Here is a 21132-nt window from a genome sequence, read left to right as displayed (position 1 = left end):
CTCAGGACCATAGGGGGTTGACTAACACAGGGAAGTACCCACTCCAAACACAGAGCAATCGTGATCATATGCAGAAGGGGGGACCATAGCATAGCATAGAATTGTTGGGATTTGCCACAGACGGTATTTAATATTCTATATAGAGGCCACCTTGAAACTTTTGTATGTATTATACTTAACCCTGATTTGAGTCACATGGAAAAATTCTACTTTGTTTCAGCTATCCAAAGTGAAGGTCCAAAGTTATCCAAATGGCATACCCCCCCCCCCCCCCCCCCCACCCCAGACAACACCACCCCACTCACCACTCATACCCTCAATTTTACCTCTGATTTACAGCATACCTAGAATTTTTTTGCATTACTCCATTATGTAATTTACAACAGGCTCATTCTGAAATAAGAAATATTATACAAATATTTAGTTGTTTGATATGCAATCATTCATTTTCTTTATTTTCTGAATCTTCTAAATAAACAGTAAGAGGATACTGCTTGCCTACATCTTTTAATTCAAATAATCGTCATAAACTTGTTATAAACATGCGACTGAGATAAATGTGCGCAATGAATAAAGGCCTATTGCAATGTTAAATATTGACTTTGAAGTTAGAGACGCTGCTGAAATTTGACACCTGACATCATCTGGTTGGCTCCTTTAGATGAGCGATTCCAGATGTATTTCCCCTTTACTTATAAAACTTTTCCCCCCTCCTAAACTCCGAGCTCCCGTCGCACTTCCTCAAACTCCAGACTATATAACTACTCACACAGCGACCTACTTCATCGCAGGAAAACAACTGGTCCAAGGAATTCATCCGACACCTTCTCTCCAAGTCTACAACTAAGGTAGAATTTGCCAACTCCCCATTTTTTTCCATTTCTTAAATCGGCAAACTTTTGATGTTGCCTTTATCCCTACATTATTTTTTACACTGTCATTTTGTAGAACTATGTTCATTAGAGCTTTCAGTTTCACTTGGGATTTTATGTTTCCATAAAACAATTTACCACATCGAAGGAGTTAATTAAAAATAACATTGGTAATCACTGCGTTTTGACAAATAGTAGGATTCGTCTGTTTTATAAGGAAAACATTGCAGAGCAGTGATGTGATTATAAGTGTACTATATGCTGTTTGCAACAAAGAATGCACTTTGGTCATGGTGTAGCCAAACAGTGATCATATATATGAAACTGTTCTCAAGTTAATTATGAAACCTTAATAGCCTGTATAGCCTACATTAATTTATAGCACAATGGGAATATTAGACATTGAGTAAACCATAAGTTGCTAGCATTATTACTGTGCAGCAAAGGTTTATACAGTAACATGAAGCTCCCTATGAATGATCTGAGGAATTTCCCATAGAACATAGAGGTACTGTCCTTTGTTATGTTACCTCTTAATAATGAGGCAGAGCCAGAAAAATATGAACTGAAACTCAATGTACTTCAGCTCTCTTATGGATGTTAAGTTGTCAGTATGAATCAACATCCATTTCTGTATTTGTACTGTAATTAGTGCCCTTCTTTGGGATTGCCTAGACCAGCCTTTCTTAAAGTATGGGTCGCGACTCAAAGTGGGTCGCGGACATGTTAATGGTGGATCGCGACGTGTCAAAGTAATTTTATAATCATTTCATGAATTACTGGAATTGATTTGGCCAAGTGCATCTGCGTGTGCTTCGCGGTTTACTGGGTATTTTTTCTGCAGTTTTTTTGAAGATCACTCGGCGACACACACGATGCAGCGCTGTCGTTCAGCAGCAGATGATGCGCTGTCAGCCACTGGCTTGTCGTTCCCACTCGCCAACACTCACCGCTGTCATCAAATGGAGTCATTCTAGCCACAAGTTCTGACTGAGCTCAATTGTCATGAAACGCATATACAGCGATGAGTTTCTCTCTCTTTCATACAAACGTATTACGAGGAGCGCCCACAATGTGTTTTGTGTATGGAAGTGCTTAGTAATGAGTCTCTCATAACGAACAAATTAATAAAACGACACGTCCTGACCAAACATCCACAGCATGATGGTAAACCCAGAGTTATTTCAGAACAGGGCAGAATGCTTCAGGAAACAGTGCTTCGACAGTGGGGAAGTAAGTCAGCTAGCAAGGCATTGTTGTCATTTTATAACAGGTGATGATAAGCAGAAATAAGGGAGTACTAACTAACTCTCATAGTAGTAGATGTGAGTTTCTCTTTCAAACAATCCCCTGGACTTGTACACAGCTAATAGCTAACTTTCCAACGCAAGCTAGCTACTGATAGTGCAACCCTAGTAACAGTACAGATGAAGATGAAAAATGAACAGGCCTACTGTACATCTTACTGTAGAAATTATTGTTGAAAACTAGTCTAGGTTGGAACTATTGCTGTTAAAATACAATAATAATTTGTATTCTTAACTGGAATAAACGGATTGAAACGAGATGCGTTTTGAGGCAAATACACTCACAGTTCTGGGTTGTTCATCTACAGCAGGAAGCAGTCTCCTGCCTGACTAAGAAAGCAGTAGATTTTCTGGTCCAGTTTGGCACCACATACCTATGCAAGTCAGGGTTCTCAACTGTGACACTTAAAAAACAAGTACAGAAACAGTTTCAAGGCTGAGCATGACCTCAGTGTTGTTCTGTCAAGACATGCTCTCATTAGGACTGTGTGTGTTTTCTGGTCTACATCTGTGTGATGGGATCAATCAGTTTATTCCAGTTGAGAATAAAAAATATATTTTGTATTTTAACAGCAACACTTCCAACCCAGACTTTCTTTCAACAATGATTTCTGCAGTAAGATGTACAGTAGGCCTGATCATTTTTCATCTGTACTGTTACTTAGGGTTGCATTATCAAAAACTGAGCCTGTTCTGTTATTTATTTAATATTTTTATTTATTTCACCTTTATTTAACCAGGTAGGCAAGTTGAGAACAAGTTCTCATTTACAACTGCGACCTGGCCAAGATCAAGCAAAGCAGTTCGACACATAACAACACAGAGTTACACATGGAGTAAAACAAACATACAGTCAATAATACATTAGAAAAATAAGTCTATATACAATGTGAGCAAATGAGGTGAGATAAGGGAGGTAAAAGCAATAAATAGGCCATGGTGGCGAAGTAAATACAATATAGCAATTAAAACACTGGAATGGTAGATTTGACAGTAGATGAGTGTGCAAAGTAGAAATACTGGGGTGCAAAGGAGCTAAATAAATAAATACAGTAGGGGAAGTGGTAGTTGTTTGGGCTATTTATAGATGGGCTATGTACAGGTGCAGTGATCTGTGAGCTGCTCTGACAGCTGGTGCTTAAAGCTAGTGAGGGAGATAGGTGTTTCCCGTTTCATAGATTTTTGTAGTTCGTTCCAGTCATTGGCAGCAGAGAACTGGAAGGAGAGGCGGCCAAAGGAGGAATTGGCTTTGGGGGTGACAAGTGAGATATACCTGCTGGAACGCGTGCTACAGGTGGGTGCAGCTATAGTGACCAGCGAGCAGAGATAAGGCGGGACTTTACCTAGCAGGGTCTTGTAGATGACCTGGAGCTAGTGGGTTTGGCGACGAGTATGAAGCGAGGGCCAGCCAACGAGAGCGTACAGGTCGCAGTGGTGGGCAGTATATGGGGCTTTGGTGACAAAACGGATGGCACTGTGATAGACTGCATCCAATTTGTTGAGTAGGGGGTTGGAGGCTATTTTGTAAATGACATCGCCAAAGTCGAGGATCGGTAAAATGGTCAGTTTTACGAGGGTATGTTTGGCAGCATGAGTGAAGGATGCTTTGTTGCGAAATAGGAAGCCAATTCTAGATTTAACTTTGGATTGGAGATGTTTTATGTGAGTCTGGAAGGAGAGTTTACAGTCTAACCAGACACCTAGGTATTTGTAGTTGTCCACATATTCTAAGTCAGAACCGTCCAGAGTAGTGATGCTGGACGGGCGGGCAGGTGCAGGCAGCGATCGGTTGAAGAGCATGCATTTAGTTTTACTTGTATTTAAGAGCAGTTGTAGGCCACAGAAGGAGAGTTGTATGGCATTGAAGCTCGTCTGGAGGGTTGTTAACACAGTGTCCAAAGAAGGGCCAGAAGTATACAGAATGGTGTCGCCTGCGTAGAGGTGGATCAGAGACTCACCAGCAGCAAGAGCGACATCATTGATATATACAGAGAAGAGAGTCAGCCTAAGAATTGAACCCTGTGGCACCCCCATAGAGACTGCGCCAGAGGCCCGGACAACAGGCCCTCAGATTTGACACACTGAACTCTGTCGGAGAAGTAGTTGGTGAACCAGTCGAGGCAATCATTTGAGAAACCAAGGCTGTTGAGTCTGCCGATGAGGATGTGGTGATTGACAGAGTCGAAAGCCTTGGCCAGGTCAATGAATACGGCAGCACAGTACTGTTTCTTATCGATGGCGGTTAAGATATCGTTTAGGACCTTGAGCGTGGCTGAGGTGCACCCATGACCAGCTCTGAAACCAGATTGCATAGCGGAGAAGGTACGGTGGGATTTGAAATGGTCGGTGATCTGTTTGTTAACTTGGCTTTCGAAGACCTTAGAAAGGCAGGGTAGGATAGATATAGGTCTGTAGCAGTTTGGGTCAAGAGTGTCCCCCCCTTTGAAGAGGGGGATGACCGCAGCTGCTTTCCAATCTTTGGGAATCTCAGACGACACGAAAGAGGTTGAACAGGCTAGTAATAGGGGTTGCAACAATTTCGGCAGATAATTTTAGAAAGAAAGGGTCCAGATTGTCTAGCCCGGCTGATTTGTGGGGGTCCAGATTTTGCAGCTCTTTCAGAACATCAGCTGACTGGATTTGGGAGAAGGAGAAATGGGGAAGGCTTGGGCGAGTTGCTGTAGGGGGTGCAGTGCTGTTGACCGGGGTAGAGGTGGCCAGGTGGAAAGCATGGCCAGCCGTAGTAAAATGCTTATTGAAATTCTCAATTATAGGGGATTTATCAGTGGTGACAGAGTTTCCTATCCTCAGTGCAATGGGCAGCTGGGAGGAGGTGCTCTTATTCTCCATGGACTTTACAATGTCCCAGAACTTTTTTGAGTTTGTGTTGCAGGAAGCAAATTTCTGAAAAAGCTAGCCTTGGCTTTTCTAACTGCCTGTGTATATTAGTTTCTAGCTTCCCCAAGAAGTTGCATTTCACGGGGGTTGTTCGACGCTAATGCAGAACGCCACAGGATGTTTTTGTGTTGGCTAAGGGCAGTCAGGTCTGGAGAGACCCAAGGGCTATATCTGTTCCTGGTTCTAAATTTCTTGAATGGGGCATGCTTATTTAAGATGGTGAGGAAGGCATTTAAAAAAAAATAACCAGGCATCCTCTACTGACGGGATGGGGTTGATATTCTTCCAGGATACCTGGGCCAGGTCGATTAGAAAGGCTTGCTCACTGAAGTGTTTCAGGGAGCGTTTGATAGTGATGAGTGGAGGTCGTTTGACCGCTGACCCATTACGGATGCAGGCAATGAGGCAGTGATCGCTGAGATCTTGGTTGAAAACAGCAGAGGTGTATTTAGAGGGCAAGTTGGTTAGGATGATATCTTTGAGGGTGCCCGTGTTTACGGCATTGGGGCAAAATCCTCATTCATCTGTGTGATGTGATCAATCAGTTTATTCCAGTTATAATTCATATTATTTATTTTAGCAGCAACAGTTCCAACCTAGACAGATATGTAAGAGTGTTTTTAATGGAGGAAAATAAACATTCATATATATTTATATGGATATTTAATTCCATTGTTATTTGTTTTTTGTCTATATTGCATTTGTTTTAGGCATAATTGCAATGAAATGTACCAATATTTATGTGTAGTTGCATATTTTCCTATGCTTGGGTCCCAGGAAAACACAGAATTTCTCATTTGGGTCCCAGGCTGAAAAAGTTTAAGAACTCCTGGTCTACGCTCTTAGGTGCTGCCGCAATATGTAAATGTAGAAATATAATGCAATTATCTAATTTTCTTTATCAATGTAATATGTATTATACATCAGCGCGCCTTCTTGTCTTTTCCCAGAATGCTGCTGTGTGGTTGTGTACTGTTGCTCTTGGGCTCAGTCCTAGCCCATCCCCTGATTGAGATGTCACTGGACGCAGAGTGGGACTCCTGGAAGACCACCCACCTGAGAGAGTACAACGGCCTGGTGAGTGTCTGTCTGTCTTTCTGGCTGCCTGGCTAACTACTCACATTTATGCAGTGCTTTTTGTTTAAATTCTGCCCGTTCCTCCGCCTAAGGTTAGCAATTACAGAACGATTACCTAAACCTTAGATAGCAAATATTCATGATGTTTCTTATTTGCTTTGATGGTGAAAAATGATTTTGAATATCAAAGCCATTCATCATCATGAAATGAGTTATAATATAGTGTGTCACTTATACCTATAAGAACAATGTTATCTTTAAGTCAATAGTTTACAAACTATTGTGGAAAACTTCTGTATGTGTTGTTCTCCCTTGAAATGTTTTGTTTATGATACCTTGCAAGCAAGAAAAGCAGGAAACATGGGAACCAATCCTCCGTTCAGAATTTCAACTTCCTTGTTTTTACAGTAAAGAGTTATCAGCCAAGCTGTTAGGAACACAAGTATTTCAGTGCTGTAAGATAACTTGACCTTATAAGACTATGTTTGGGCCTAACAGCTTCAGGATGAGTGTGTCCCACAATTTGCAGTCAGCAGAAAACACAGAACAGCACTTTTCCCCCTACTACATCCAGCTTTGAAGCACCATTCCTCACACACTGTAATGAGTGATCGAAGGCTCTGTAAAGAGTTGACAATAAATATTTTCCTAACTACCTTTCACCTCCACCATTTTGTGTCTATATGAACCAGTTCAGTTGCACTGTGGAGACTGTGAGCATAGGGACCAAAGAACACATGAAAGGCCAGCTGTATGATTGACAGTCGTGTTTTGTTGATGTTTTCATGGTAGGGTGAGGAGGCGATCCGTAGAACCATCTGGGAGAAGAACATGCGTTTGATCGAAGCCCACAATGAGGAGGCCGCTCTGGGCATTCACTCGTACGAGCTGGGCATGAACCACCTGGGAGACATGGTGAGTTAGTGAGCCACATCCTCTATGGGTGTTTTTTGTTGTTGTTGCATACATGGAGAAAAAGCACATCAAAAAGGGAGGGTCTAAAAAGGGTCTAAGTAACTCCATGTGGAAACACACTTCTGGAATGATATGGCAGAGGGAAACTATTTTGTGTTTGCTGTCCTCGGTTATACTTTCTAATCAGTGTCTCCCTACTGTCCACGACTTATCATTTTGGGTATGTGTTTCAAATAGGAGAATGTCCCTCAGGTTTTATTTATGGTTTTATTTCACAAACAAGATCAAGCACAGGACAGCGTAGTGACTTTTAGTTGATGCAGACAGAGCACAGTCATCTGTGTTTTTACTCACGCAATGGCCTACTGATTAAAAGGGAGGGTGTTAGGTTAGTGACCATTAAATCTACCCCTAGCTGTGACATGCATGTCAGGTTGGGTCATGAGTGATGACTGTGTTAGCGGGAGACTTGAACTCCCTGAACGGGCTGTAGATTAAAATGGTAGGGAAAAGCAACCTGATATATAGCTGCTTGGCTTTTATTGCTTGGCTTCTATGCCACTCATTAATGCTTTGTCCATTTATTATGCATCGGAGTACCCAGAGATCCGTTCATCTGAATGTCAGTTTCACTTCTATGTTGAGATGCGCTGTAAATAAAAGAAGGATGTATAGTACTTCCAGTTTTACAGAGACTAGCAGTAACCTAACATGTTTCAGAACTCGTACTCGTGTCGGGGCATGATGGGTTTAGAATTATGTAAAATGTGTCTGTTTAAAAAAAAAAAAAAAAATGTATTTCATGATCTCCAATGGTATTAATAAGCCATTGATCTATCTATGTGCTGGACTATAAACATGGAAACACTTGTCCCTACTTATAGTGGGTAAATGGTTTATAGTCTATTGCTATGCATGCATAATTCCCTCATACTCATTGCTTTCCTCTCCCCAGACATCAGAGGAGATAGTTGCGAAGCTGACTGGCCTTCAGGTGCCGATGAACAGGGACCGTAGCAACACCTGGATCCCAGACAACAATGTGGAGAAGCTCCCCAGGTCCATCGACTACCGCAAGAAGGGCATGGTGACCCCAGTCAAGAACCAGGTTAGAGGATGCGAACAACAAAGAGCTGTGACTCAAGTCCAGTGTTTCCCCTAGATGTATTTCTTACTTCCTAGATTTATTGCACCAAAATGTTCAATCAAGCTTAATTGAGGCCAAAATAATGGTTTTAGGTAGAGAGCAACAATCTTGGCAGGGTGCCATCTGAACATTTTTTTGTGGAAACACTGGGTTATAAAGAACTGATTTCATATTCCTCTTTGCTTTCAGTCAGGCCTCTTTGTTTCCGTGAGGTAGAAAATGATCACAATTACAGTACAGTCACGTAACCTGTCTAGGACAATAAAAACCCATGGTTTGTCTAATTGACTTAGACAAGTAAAGAATGTGTTTGATTATGAAAGGTAATTACTCATTATGATCTAATTGGACACTAAGGCATTATTTATTATTTATGTAAACATGGAATTTAGTTAAGTTGTACATTAAGTACCCAGGCTGAAATGTGGAGTACATCTTTGCTACCAGGGAACACTAGGAGATTAGCCCTAGATTTATACCATTCATCAAATGAACATTAGGTCACTTTACATGAGCACTAATAGTCTGTGGTATCACCAAAGAGCTGTCAGGTTCGGGGGATGTGATAGATAGTGAGGCGTAAGTGCAGTATGTCTACCCTCTAGTGGTGAATAAGATAACTACAGAAGTTCTGAGGCCAGACAAAAAAAAACATTTGCTCAAACCCTCTGAAAGCTTTTTTTCAATGAGGGCCTTTGACTCTCTGTCAAAGTGTACCACCTTATGGACAAATTGGAGAAGGCAGCTTTGACAGCTCTGTAAATGTTTTATGTCCTCTCTTTCTCAGCTCTCCTGTGGCTCCTGCTGGGCCTTCAGCTCTGCTGGGGCCCTGGAGGGCCAGCTGGCAAAGACCACAGGCAAACTGATAGACCTCAGCCCCCAGAACCTGGTGGACTGTGTCACTGAGAACAATGGCTGTGGTGGAGGTTACATGACCAACGCCTTCGAATACGTTGAGGAAAACGGAGGCATCGACACAGAGGAGGCTTACCCTTACCTTGGCCAGGTAGGGGCATGGCTTGGCTGACATTGAAACAGAATGTGACTGTCGTTTTAGTTGTTCGCCAAACAGCTGTTTTAGTTTATTGAAATGACATTTTCAGTCAGCGTTTTCTTACAACACGTCAGGTGAGTTGGAATGTGCTGGATGACATTCGCAGTTTCTGATTGAGCTATCACATCACATGCTCTTTAACCAAAACAAGCTAATAATCACATGCTGTTAACCAAAAAGTCATAAAATGTATTTCTGTGGCCAATTCCGGGAAGTGGTGACATCCATGGTCTTATGTATTCTCCAATGGCCTAACTACAAACAACACAAATACTTGGCTCACTTCCATATTTTTTTGTATTTTGCTTGCATGTAAAAAAACATAACACTCAGGCATTTCATTCTTTACCACTTCTGTAGTTGTCCACATTTTCCTAAGATATATAGAACACACCACTACCAAGGTGCTATGAAAGTCATTTGTCATTTGCTCGCAATGTACAGTAGCAACATAGCACCAAGACCAGCTATAGTGGAAAGTCAGTAGGCCTGATCACCAACAACAATGAGACTGCCTACATCCTCCCTGTAGGCTTTCTTACGGCGTGGTGCCAGGTAAACAACCTCTCCCTCAACATTAGCAAAACAAAGGAGCTGATTGTGGACTTCAAGAGAAACCAGACTGGACACGCCGCCGTGGCGACGGTCTGCCGTGGAGACGGTCATCTCAGAGAAGCTGAAATGGTCTAACCACACGAACACCGTAGTGAAGTAGGCAGTGACTCTTCAACCTCAGGATACTGAAGAACTTCACAGTGTTCTACAGAAGCACCATCGAGAGCATACTGTCGGGCTGCATCACAGCCTGGTACGGCAACTCCACCACCCCGGACCGCAAGGCTCTTCAGAGGGTGATACGTGCAGCCAAACACACCATTGGGTGCACATTGCCTGCTCTACAGGACACCTGCAATACCAGGTGTCTCAGGAAGGCCAAGAAGATCATCAGGGACCCCAGCCATCCAAGCCATGCCCTGTTCTCCCCGCTTCAATCACTCAGACGCGGACAGTACAGAAGCATCATGGCAAAAACGGAAAGACTGGCCAATAGCATCAGGCTGCTGAATAGCCACCACTATTAGTCAGATACCTGCTCCCTCACCCCTGTTACTCCCCCTATGGACATTCCCCCGCTACTCCCCCCATGGACATCCCCCCCTCCCACACCCTCAACTCTCACTTACCTTACCTGCTACTCCCCCTATGGACATTCTTTCTCCTGCTGCTCCCTCCCCTAACGGATTTTACTCTGCCCCCACCCCAACGACATTCATCACTGTTGCAGTTGTTAATATGTATATTATAACTTTGGGGTTTTCATTTCACCCAATGATCATGATGCTGCTCCCGCTGTGGTCCTTCTACCCCACCCCCCCAACAGACTTAACTCTGCCTCCACCCCAATGGACATTTATTTATTCATCACTGCCACAGTTGTTATTATGTATATAGTTCTATTTCTATTGTTTTTATTACCATTTTCATAATTTTATTTCACTAGTCCTGCATGTTGGAGCTCCAAGCCTAAGATGTTCACTGTACCCTGCAACCACACCTGCAACCGTGTACATGTGACTATTAAACAATCAGAATCTGAATCCTAAATAAACTATTCCATGTCTACCACTCTGTCTACAGGATGAGCAGTGTGCCTACAACGCGTCTGGCGTGGGTGCTCAGTGTCGCGGGTTCAAGGAGATCCCTGAGGGAGACGAGCAGGCACTGACCAAGGCTGTAGCCAAAGTGGGGCCTGTGGCTGTGGGCATCGATGCCACCCTCTCCAGCTTCCAGTTCTACCAGAGAGGTGAGTGACATTCTGCCTCCAAGAACCATGGATAGAATAATCAACCACTTGTAGTGGTTTAACACACAACACATGCCAGTAGACTTCTTAAGTGCTTCTCTTAAAGCTTGTTGAAGCTCATTCTTTTACATTGTCATTTACTCAGGTGTGTACTACGACCCCAACTGCAACAAGGATGACATCAACCACGCCGTGCTTGCAGTGGGCTATGGACAAACTGCCAAGGGTGAGAAATTCTGGATCGTCAAGAACAGGTGGGTCACAATGCACTGGGCTTATTCAATGGCATCAGGTAACACGTTTCACTCTGTTGACTTGAAATGTATTTTTTCTAAATCACGATTTATCTTCTTTATCCTCTCTCGCTCTCTTGTTCTCCCCCTCTCTAACAGCTGGAGCGAGAGCTGGGGCAACCAGGGGTACATCAAGATGGCACGTAACCGCGGGAATGCGTGTGGCATTGCCAACCTGGCCAGTTACCCCATCATGTAAACACCAAGTGGCAGAGGGCACCATGGAAGCAGGGAAGCCGAACCACATATCAATGACTACACCCAATACAGAAAATAACACTACGTTTCTGGAACAGCACATTCATATAGTCTGGAGGTTTGGGTATCCCAGAGTTCTTTTGCAAGCACTTTGAAAAGCCCTACTCAAGTCTTACTGTTATATCTTCAAAATTCCAGACTTCAATTGTAGTCTGATCTACAGTGGAACAACTATGATTGTGATGAGGAATGTGTGTAGTGCACAACACTTTACATAGGTTGTATTCAGTGTGTCAGGTCAGGTAACATTGCTGTGCAAAGGGAGTTTTGTCTCACTTTCCTGTCAATGCAGAAATGGCTTAAACTTAGTAAATGTAAGTGTGTGTCGATCAAGATTGCTCCTGGTGGGTTTTTTGATGATGACTTTTATTTTATTGTTCAGCACTTTTACACCAAATTCTGATGATTGAATTGTAACATTGTTTTCTATGAAGTGGAATAAAAGTTGATTCATTTGAAATGTGAGTGTGTGTGCCTGTAAATTTCCCCATTGAAGGGAAGAGAAGTCAAAGAAAGAAAGACAAACTAAAAAAGGAAGATTAAGGTTCCTGAGGTTTTTCAACTATATTAAGTGTCTCAAATAAACTACCACTCAGTGTACCCTATTGCAGTGCTCTATGTATACATACACAACAATATGAAAGAATTATACATGTATTTGTGTTGACTGTTATATCTGATGATGATTAATACAGTATAGATTAGAAGCCTTCTTGAGGTCCTGAGATAGACAATGACAGAATAAACAGGTGAAAATGTCACATACCAGTTTCATACCAGTAACACCTCTTCCTGCCTCAGACTCACCCCCTCAAACAACAGACTTCCTGTGATCTAGTCTTAAAATCAGATGAAAGCTCCTGAATAGTTAATGTAGCATTGATTACATGTAATGTTTATAAATACACTGATAGCAATGTTTAAAAAAGAAATTGGCAGGTAGCCTACTGTTAAGAGCAATGGGCCAGTAACCAAAAGGTTGCTGGTTTGAATCCCTAAGCCACCTAGGTGAAACATCTGCAGATGTGCCCTTAAGCAAGTCACTTAACCCTAATTGTTTATATATTTTAACAAATATTTAAGAACAGTGGGCTGGCTACTAGTCAGTATGATATCTGCCTATATATTTTTATATTTCCCCCTATCCTTCATAGAAGTCATATACATTCTAATTACGGGGTCTATAGCATTGTTTTTAAATGCAATGAGAAATAGTATTTTAGCATGGTCAACATAGACATTTTCTAGATGACACAATAGAAATGGTCAATGAGGAAGTTCTACCACATGACTTTCATAAATAAATATCAAGCAGGAAAACAGATCCCACTGAAATCAATTGACGCGCCTTGATCTCCTCTGAAGTCATCATCAGGTGCAACGGAGTTTTACAAGGTAAAACGTTTCTCCGCTTCCAGTCGAGGCAGATAGGCTATTTCAAGTTCATAATGTAGTTAGCTAGACTCGTTTAATTAAGAATTTTGTTTTAACTTGACCTTATTGAAAGCATTTTCATAAAGCATTCGTTTTACTTTCGTTTTTAATATGTCAGTGCAACATTATTTGCTTATAACCATTCATGTATTTATGTTTTCTTCCTTCTGTGAAATTGTCGAATTCCTCTTTTCATTACAACCTTTTTTGTAACTTTTGTACAACATCAACATGAATTAGTTGTACAGTTTCATAAACTAAGTTATTTCTACTGATAGCCTAGTGGCAAACCTACAGAGATACTTATTTAACTAAAAAAATAAGTCTACCCAACGACACAATTTGCTTAATTTTTATGAAATTATATAATTTGACCCGTTTTTGGCCTTTCTTTTTCCCAGTAGAGATGAGTTAACAACACCGGTACGTACGATAGCCTAATCTTGAACACTGAAGCTTCCTATTAAATAGGCCATAAACATTTTTCTATATACAACGTTTTTATAGAATCTGAGTGATGGGAGTTATTTATTTGATCAGTGTTAAAGATTCTTGATCAACAGTTTGTTTGCGCAACAGTTTCAATACCCGTTTATGGTTGGTCTTGTGACAAGCTGACTCATTGTGTATAGGCTACAGTAGTTCCCGTCGCAGTAAACTTATTTGCGCAACTTAAACTTAATTGAGTCACACACTATTTCTTCCTTATTTGGATACACAATGAAACAGTACAATATAATTTCCTCCTGGTTGAATAATACTTGTAAATTTTCTGTGCAGGCATGATGTTGTGGAGCCTGCTGCTCGCTGCACTATGTGGCATTGCAGTTGCCCTGTTTGACCCAATGCTGGAGCAGCACTGGCAGATGTGGAAGAAGACACATGGCAAGAACTACCAGACTGAGGTGAGATGAACCAGCATCGCTACAATATGTTTTGGCTAGGATAAGGCCAAGCTGCTACTATAGTGGCATTTAGACAGGTTCTGTTTGCTGTATAGGTTGAAAGTACCACCACCTTTCCCACATACCTTAAAAAAACATTTTTTTTAACCTTTATTTAACTTGTCAAGTCAGTTAGGAGCAAATACTTATTTTCAATGACAGCCCAGAAACAGTAGGTTAACTGCCTTGTTCAGGGGCAGAATGACAGATTTTGACCTTGTCAGCTCGGGGATTCAACCTTTCGATTACTAGTCCAACGCTCTAACGACTAGGCTACCTGTCACTCCATTTCTTACATCTAACTAGCTAACACTGAATGAATTGTGATTCAACCTGTGTGGTTTACATATTTGAAAGTGTATTGTTTTACAAGTCGTTGACTGAGATTTTTCTACCCCTGTGTGTGTGGATACTGTGTAGGTTGAGGAGCTGGGCCGAAGGGAGGTCTGGGAGAGGAATCTTCAGCTGATCAACCTCCACAACCTGGAGGCGTCCATGGACATGCACACCTATGACCTGGGCATGAATCACATGGGGGACATGGTGAGGGCCTCAGGTCACTGACAATGCCAAGGGCCAGTTTGGAACTCTGATATCTGAAATTGTAGGTAAACTTAGTACCTACCTTGGCCTGATTCCATAAAAGTTTGATAGTGCGTGTATGGAATATGATTCCAAAAAAGGCATGCAGAATATGGTATGCTTTCAGTAGGTATTGCAGTCAGGCCTGGTTTACGTGAAGGAAGAGTCAAACATTTAGATTTTGACCTACATGACTATTTATTTTGTTGAGTTCCTTTGTCATTTTTTTCCGGTGTTTGATTTTCTTGGCCAATAGGTGTTGAAATGTTGCTAAACTGGTTTCCTGAAGACAAGACAGTGTGTGCATTCATTCCTAAACTTAGTGATTAATGAGCCTGACTGCAAATATACTTCCTTATGCCTCTAGTATGTATAACAAGTGGGTGTACCCTTTCATGAGTATGCATCTGATTTGTTTTCTGTAAATACACAAGTAAAAGTATCATCACATTGCACTATGTGCCTTTAAATCTATTTGTGATCCTGTTTCAATGTGTATCTTCCTCCAGTTGATGTAGCCTTGGGTTCATGGGATGGATTTATTATTCTGATTACAGTAAGTGCTCTTTAAATGCTCAGTCTGGTCAACATGTTGCCTTTTGTCAACCATTTTCAGACCCAGGAAGAGATTGCCCAGTCTTTTGCCTCATTGCGTGTTCCTGCTGACCTCAAGAGGGAGCCCTCTGCATTTGTAGGATCCTCCGGTGCCCCCATACCTGATACCTTTGACTGGAGAGAGAAGGGCTACGTCACTGAAGTCAAAATGCAGGTAATGACGAACAGCTGCGGTCAGTGCGGTTTGTGTCTGCTCCTTTATGTACTGACATGTATGTGTAACTGATAGATGCACACACACACACACACACACACACACACACACACACACACACACACACACACACACACACACACTGCATGTTAATGTTTTTAAATATACAGTACCAGTCAAAAGTTTGGACACACCTACTCATTCAAGGTTTTCTTTATTTTTACTATTTTCTCATTTGTAAAATAGTATTGAAGACATCAAAACTATGAAGTAACACATATCTAATCATGTAGTAACCAGAAATGTGTTACCTTTTAGATTCTTCAAGGTAGCCAGCCTTTGCCTTGATGACAGCTTTCCACACTCTTGGCATTCTCTCAACCAGCTTCACCTGGAATGCTTTTCCAACATTCTTGAAGGAGTTCCCACATATGCTGAGCACTTGTTGGCTGCTTTTTCTTCACTGCGGTCCAATTCATCCCAAACCATCTCAATTGGGTTGAGGTTGGGTGATTGTGGAGGCCAGGTGATCTGATGCAGCACTCCATCGCTCTCCTTCTTGGTCAAATAGTCCTTACACAGCCTGGAGGTGTGTTGGGTCATTGTCCTGTTGAAAACAAATGATAGTCCCACTAAGCACAAACCAGATGGGATGGCGTATCGCTGCAGAATGCTGTGGTAGCCATACTGGTTAAGTGTGCTTTGAATTCTAAATAAATCTCTGACAGTGTCACCAGCAAAGCACACCCACACCATCACATCTCCTCCTCCCTTCTTCATGGTGGGAACCACACATGCAGAGACCTGCTCTACGTCTCAAAAGACATGGTGGTTGGAACCAAAAATATCACATTTGGACTCATTAGACCAAAGGACAGATTTCCACTGGTCTAATGTCCATTGCTCGTATTTCTTGGCCCAAGCAAGTCTCTTCTTCTTGTTGGTGACCTTTAGTAGTGGTTTCTTTGCAGCAATTTGATTACGAAGGCCTGATTCACACAGTCTGTTGAGATGTGTCTCTTACTTGAACTCTGTGAAGCATTTATTTGGGCTGCAATTTCTGAGGCTGGTAACTAATAAACTTATCCTCTGCAGCAGAGGTAACTCTGGGTCTTCCTTTCCTGTGGCGGTCCTCATGAGAGCCAGTTTCATCATAGCGCTTGATGGTTTTTGCGACTGCACTTGAAGAAACTTTAAAAGTTCTTGACATTTTCCGTATTGACTGACCTTCATGTTTTAAAGTAATGATGGGCTGTCATTTCTCTTTGCTTATTTGAGCTGTTCTTGCCATGACATGGACTTGGTATTTTACCAAATATGGCTATCTTCTGTATATCACTACTATTGTACCTTGTCACAACACAACTGATTGGCTCAAACGCATTAAGGAAATAAATTCCACCTGTTAATTGAAATGCATTCCAGGTAACAACCTCATGAAGCTGGTTGAGAGAATGCCAAGAGTGTGCAAAGCTGTCATCAAGGTGAAGGGTGGCTACTTTGAAGAATCTCAAATATAAAATATATTTAGATTTGTTTAACACTTTTTGGGTTACTATATGATTCCATATGTGTTATTTCATAGTTTTGATGTCTTCACTATTATTCTACAATATAGAAAACAGTAAAAATAAAGAAAAACCCTGGAATGAGGAGCTGTGTCCAAACTTTTGACTGGTAAATTGTAAAGTCTTTCGTCTGTGTTGGACAGCAGTAAGACTAGCTGTCGTCATTGGCGTCGGCTAATGGGGATCCTAATAAATATATCAAATAACATTTGTGTACATGTGTACTGTTGTATGTATATCATAAATTGTATGTATTATCTTTTTTAACTACTGGTAAATATCCTTGGGATTAATTAAAGTTGTTGTTACAGGATAATAACTGATATCCGGATGTTAAAACACAGAGCTGTCTCTTTTCAGGTCTTACTTCCTCTGTTTGTCTACTGTAGGCCTCTTCCTTGTTCTCAGTTGTTGAATGAGTTCCTTTTTTGTGAGGTAGTCGTTGGCCTAAGTGCTAGGGTGTGCAAGTTTAAAACCACTGAATGACAAGCACTGCACTTCTACATAACATGAACATTTCAGTTACACTTTATTGTTCCAGTAAAATGTTTCTGTATTACATAGTAAAATAATTACTTTTGGGGTACTGTGAGAACTGAATCAAGAACCACTAGGCACTATTTGACACCAAGTTGTGAAATATATTGCACTTTTTCCTTTTTATTATATTGCACGTTTCAGCAAATATTGCTACCACATAATTTCTTGTAGATGTAATAATAATGAAACAGTACTGTAAAATAAGGTAATACTAATAGGACTCTCAAATGAACTTTATCCAGGAATTAGATGGGGATTGCTTCTGTCTCGTCCATAGGGCTCCTGTGGCTCCTGCTGGGCATTCAGCGCTGTCGGGGCCCTGGAGGGCCAGCTGATGAAGACCACAGGTAAACTGATAGACATCAGCTCCCAGAACCTGGTGGACTGCTCCTCCAAATACGGCAACAAGGGCTGCAATGGTGGCTTCATGAGCCAGGCCTTCCAGTATGTCATCGACAACCAGGGCATTGACTCTGACCAATCCTACCCTTACAAGGGAGTGGTGAGTATAAACTAGTATTAACAGTATTAACAGTGTGTAGCTGGGGTCAGTTGCCCTTGGTAAGTAATTGCAGTAACTAGCTGGTTGTAGCTTATTTCCCACGCCACATTAGCCTTGTGCAGTAGTATCTGACCCCTTTGTTGTCTTGTCTCCCCTGTTAGCAACAACAGTGCAGCTACAACCCTGCTCAGCGTGCTGCAAACTGTTCCAAGTACAGCTTTCTACCTGAGGGGGATGAGGGGGTACTGAAAGAAGCCCTGGCCACCATCGGACCCATCTCTGTTGCCATTGACGCCACCCGACCTCTTTTTACCTTTTACCGCAGTGGTACGGAAAAACTTAATTTCAACTTCTTGGGTCATTTTTTTTTTACATTTTAAGGACAGTATGGTCTTGACATTGGTAATGTATATCTAAATCTGAAACAATGTGGCTTTTATTGTGTAATTGTCCACTTTATGGTCAACTGCTGGGCTTTGACTTGTGGAGAAATGCGTATATATTGAGGATTGACTTGTCATTGTCCAACCCATGTATCATTGTAGGAGTTTACAATGATCCAACTTGCACAAAGAAGATAAACCATGCTGTCCTTGCTGTGGGATACGGTACCCTGGGCGGGCAGGATTACTGGCTGGTGAAGAACAGGTACGGGGATTTAGAACTTCACTCAGAGTTTCCATCTTCAAAGCTCCATCTGCTCTTCTGTTGTTCTGTATCTAGATATTTAGTCAAACAGGGCTACTGTTCAGAGCTGAGATGAAAAGATCCTCCAAGTGGACTTAGTATCCAACTTGATTCCCCTTTTCAAACCTCCACCTGCTCCTTTGTTTTATTCCGACAAACAGGACCATGGTGAAGGGCGGAAAGAGAAAGTAAAACTCAAATGAGGCTTTAGACAAATGAACCTTGGTAGTTTGGAAGTTAATGCTATTGTTTATTGTGGGGTATTCAACCGGGGGTCTGCGGCCCCTTAGCGGTACTGCAGGGGGTCCGCCAAAATAATCATTTTACTGTGACCAACAGATGCATATTTGCATTCCTAGCATTCCTAGCATTCCTAGCCATGTGAAAATCATAGACCAGGGCCTAAGGAATTTATTTAAATTGACTGATTTCCTTATATGAATTGTAACTCAGTAAAAACCTTTTAAATTGTTGCATGTTGTGTTTATATTTTTGTTCAGTGTAGAAATAAGATATTCTCCTCTTTTCTACAGTAGGTATGTTGTTTATTCTGTTGTTGCTAGAGATATTCATAAAAACATTAGGGGGGAAATGATAGCTACCTTAAAATAAAGGTAGGGGTGTGGAAACCAGTCTGTATCTGGTATGACCACAATTTCTCTTGTATTTTTGTTCAATGTAATAATGTCAACTTTATCTCTTAACTCCTAATATTGAGCAAATTACACTAATTGGAGCCAATTACACTCACTGGAGTATCGAACATAGGCTTTGAAAAAGCGCCCACGAATAGGCTACCAGTACGGCAAGTGCCGCTGGCTGGTGGTTAGCTGACTAAACTCAACTCCATGGTGGAGGTTTCTGATAAACACCACCAACGGAGTTGAGCAGAGAACAGGCTTTGGGGAATTTAAGCTCTGACTACATCTGTAAACTCTGACTACATTTAAGCTCTGACTACGTCTATTTGCCCAAGGTCAATACTTCAAACATTTAAATTATGAAACGCTTACCTTGTACCTAACTATGTTTGTCCTCTGTAGTTGCGTCTCTTTCTTTGTTTGATGAAATCCATATTTTATTCGATAAATGTTAATCAAATACAAATACTGACTGTTTTCTCGAAGATGGCAATTTAGCGCGAATGCGCATGTGCCAGTTGAATCTCAGATGAAGTAGGCCTAGGTCTCCAAATGCTCATTTCCAATCCAATTGCACAATCTAGGCCAACATCATCGGAGATTCAATTGGCACATGCGCATTCAAGCTGAGTTGCCATCTTCGAGATACAGAAACAAGCAAACAGTCGGTGGTTGTATTTGATTAACATTCATTGAAAAAGGAAGTCACGCAACTACAGAGGACGAACATCGGTACAAGGTAAGCGTTTCATAATTAACTTTTTTTGAAGTATTGATCTTGAGCGAATCAATGTAGTTGGAGCTGAATTTCACAAAGCCTGGCCTCTGCTCAACTCTGTTGGTGGAGTTTATCAGAAACTTCCTTTACCATGGAGTTGAGTTTAGTCAGCTAGCTGCTGGTAAACTTTCTTGACTTGGACATACATGGCTGGCTAACCTTTGTTTAACCAGCTAAATAGCTGCTCTTAGCAAAAATGTGTTTAGAGTTACTTTTCTAGCTAATAGGCAATGTTAGAGTTTACATTTTGAAGACCCCTGGTTTATTGAGTATTGATGTTCATTGGAAATATGTTTCAATCTTCCTCACCCTCTGTCTAGCTGGAGCTTATCATGGGGAGACCAGGGATATATACGGATGTCACGCAACATGGACAACCAGTGTGGCATCGCCTTGTACGGGTGCTACCCTGTCATGTAACTCCTGCCAATCAAAGTGGCCTAACTGGAAAAGCTGAGCCCTTTTATTAATTTAATGTAATTCGTTTTTACTTCCTACATTGTTTTAGTATTGTTTTTACCATTTCACTGTCTGTCACTTTCTGTCTATATAGACAGTACTTCTTTAGAAGTGTTTTTACAAATCATGTATAAGGCAAAATGATCTACATTATCACTGTAGCTAGCATCATGGGGGTGTACTTGTACATCAAGCTGCCTCACGCTACAGAAACAGGAGATAGGAGCAGGAGCCTATGAGCCGTTCTGGCTCGCACATGCCAAGGCGCGTGCAAAGGTACTTACTTACTTAAATCAAAGTATATTTTGTCATCAAATAAATATAACTTTTAAAGAACTGATTTGAATTGAATGAATACTTCTACCTCTAAACTGTAGTGACTGTAAATTGCAATGTGTGTTTATTTCCATTTCCTCAGTCACAGCGTATGTAGACCTACATCCTGTGTGTTGCCATGCAGCGTGAACGAAGTCAGCAGACCAACAAACTAAATTGGGTTACAAATGAGTCATTTTAATTTTTTGGTGCAACATCACAACAAACAGTTTCACATGAGGTATTCAAAGGGATTCTCTTTAGTTGTTGTTACAAAATGTCCCACCA

General features: G+C 41.4%; 2 protein-coding genes across 3 annotated transcripts; both read left to right on the top strand.

Moving 5' to 3' along the window:
- The first annotated feature begins 615 nt into the window (after positions 1 to 615).
- On the top strand, positions 616 to 12085 carry LOC106580864 (cathepsin K). 2 transcript variants are annotated; one of them, XM_014162370.3, is made up of 8 exons: positions 616 to 848; positions 6028 to 6154; positions 6947 to 7069; positions 8025 to 8177; positions 9004 to 9222; positions 10909 to 11074; positions 11220 to 11328; positions 11467 to 12085. In XM_014162370.3, the coding sequence occupies exons 2-8, from the start codon at positions 6029 to 6031 to the stop codon at positions 11564 to 11566; spliced, it is 996 nt and encodes a 331-aa protein (XP_014017845.2). In that variant the 5' UTR covers positions 616 to 848; position 6028; the 3' UTR covers positions 11567 to 12085. The 2 variants fall into 2 exon arrangements, with proteins under 2 accessions (XP_014017845.2, XP_082818452.1); XM_082962326.1 differs by lacking the exon at positions 616 to 848 and adding an exon at positions 3417 to 3473.
- An 862-nt stretch (positions 12086 to 12947) lies between these two features.
- Positions 12948 to 20859, top strand: cats (Cathepsin S). The gene is given in 8 exon segments (NM_001141491.1): positions 12948 to 13020; positions 13840 to 13964; positions 14424 to 14546; positions 15202 to 15354; positions 17740 to 17964; positions 18126 to 18291; positions 18510 to 18612; positions 20391 to 20859. Coding segments are annotated over 7 exon segments (993 nt in total). The 5' UTR covers positions 12948 to 13020; positions 13840 to 13841; the 3' UTR covers positions 20491 to 20859.
- The last annotated feature ends 273 nt before the right edge of the window (positions 20860 to 21132 follow it).

This window comes from Salmo salar, chromosome 02 (genome assembly GCF_965601325.2).
Source record: "Salmo salar chromosome 02, fSalSal1, whole genome shotgun sequence".
NCBI classification, from domain to species: domain Eukaryota; kingdom Metazoa; phylum Chordata; class Actinopteri; order Salmoniformes; family Salmonidae; genus Salmo; species Salmo salar.
This window is presented reverse-complemented; position numbering and strand designations above follow the sequence as displayed.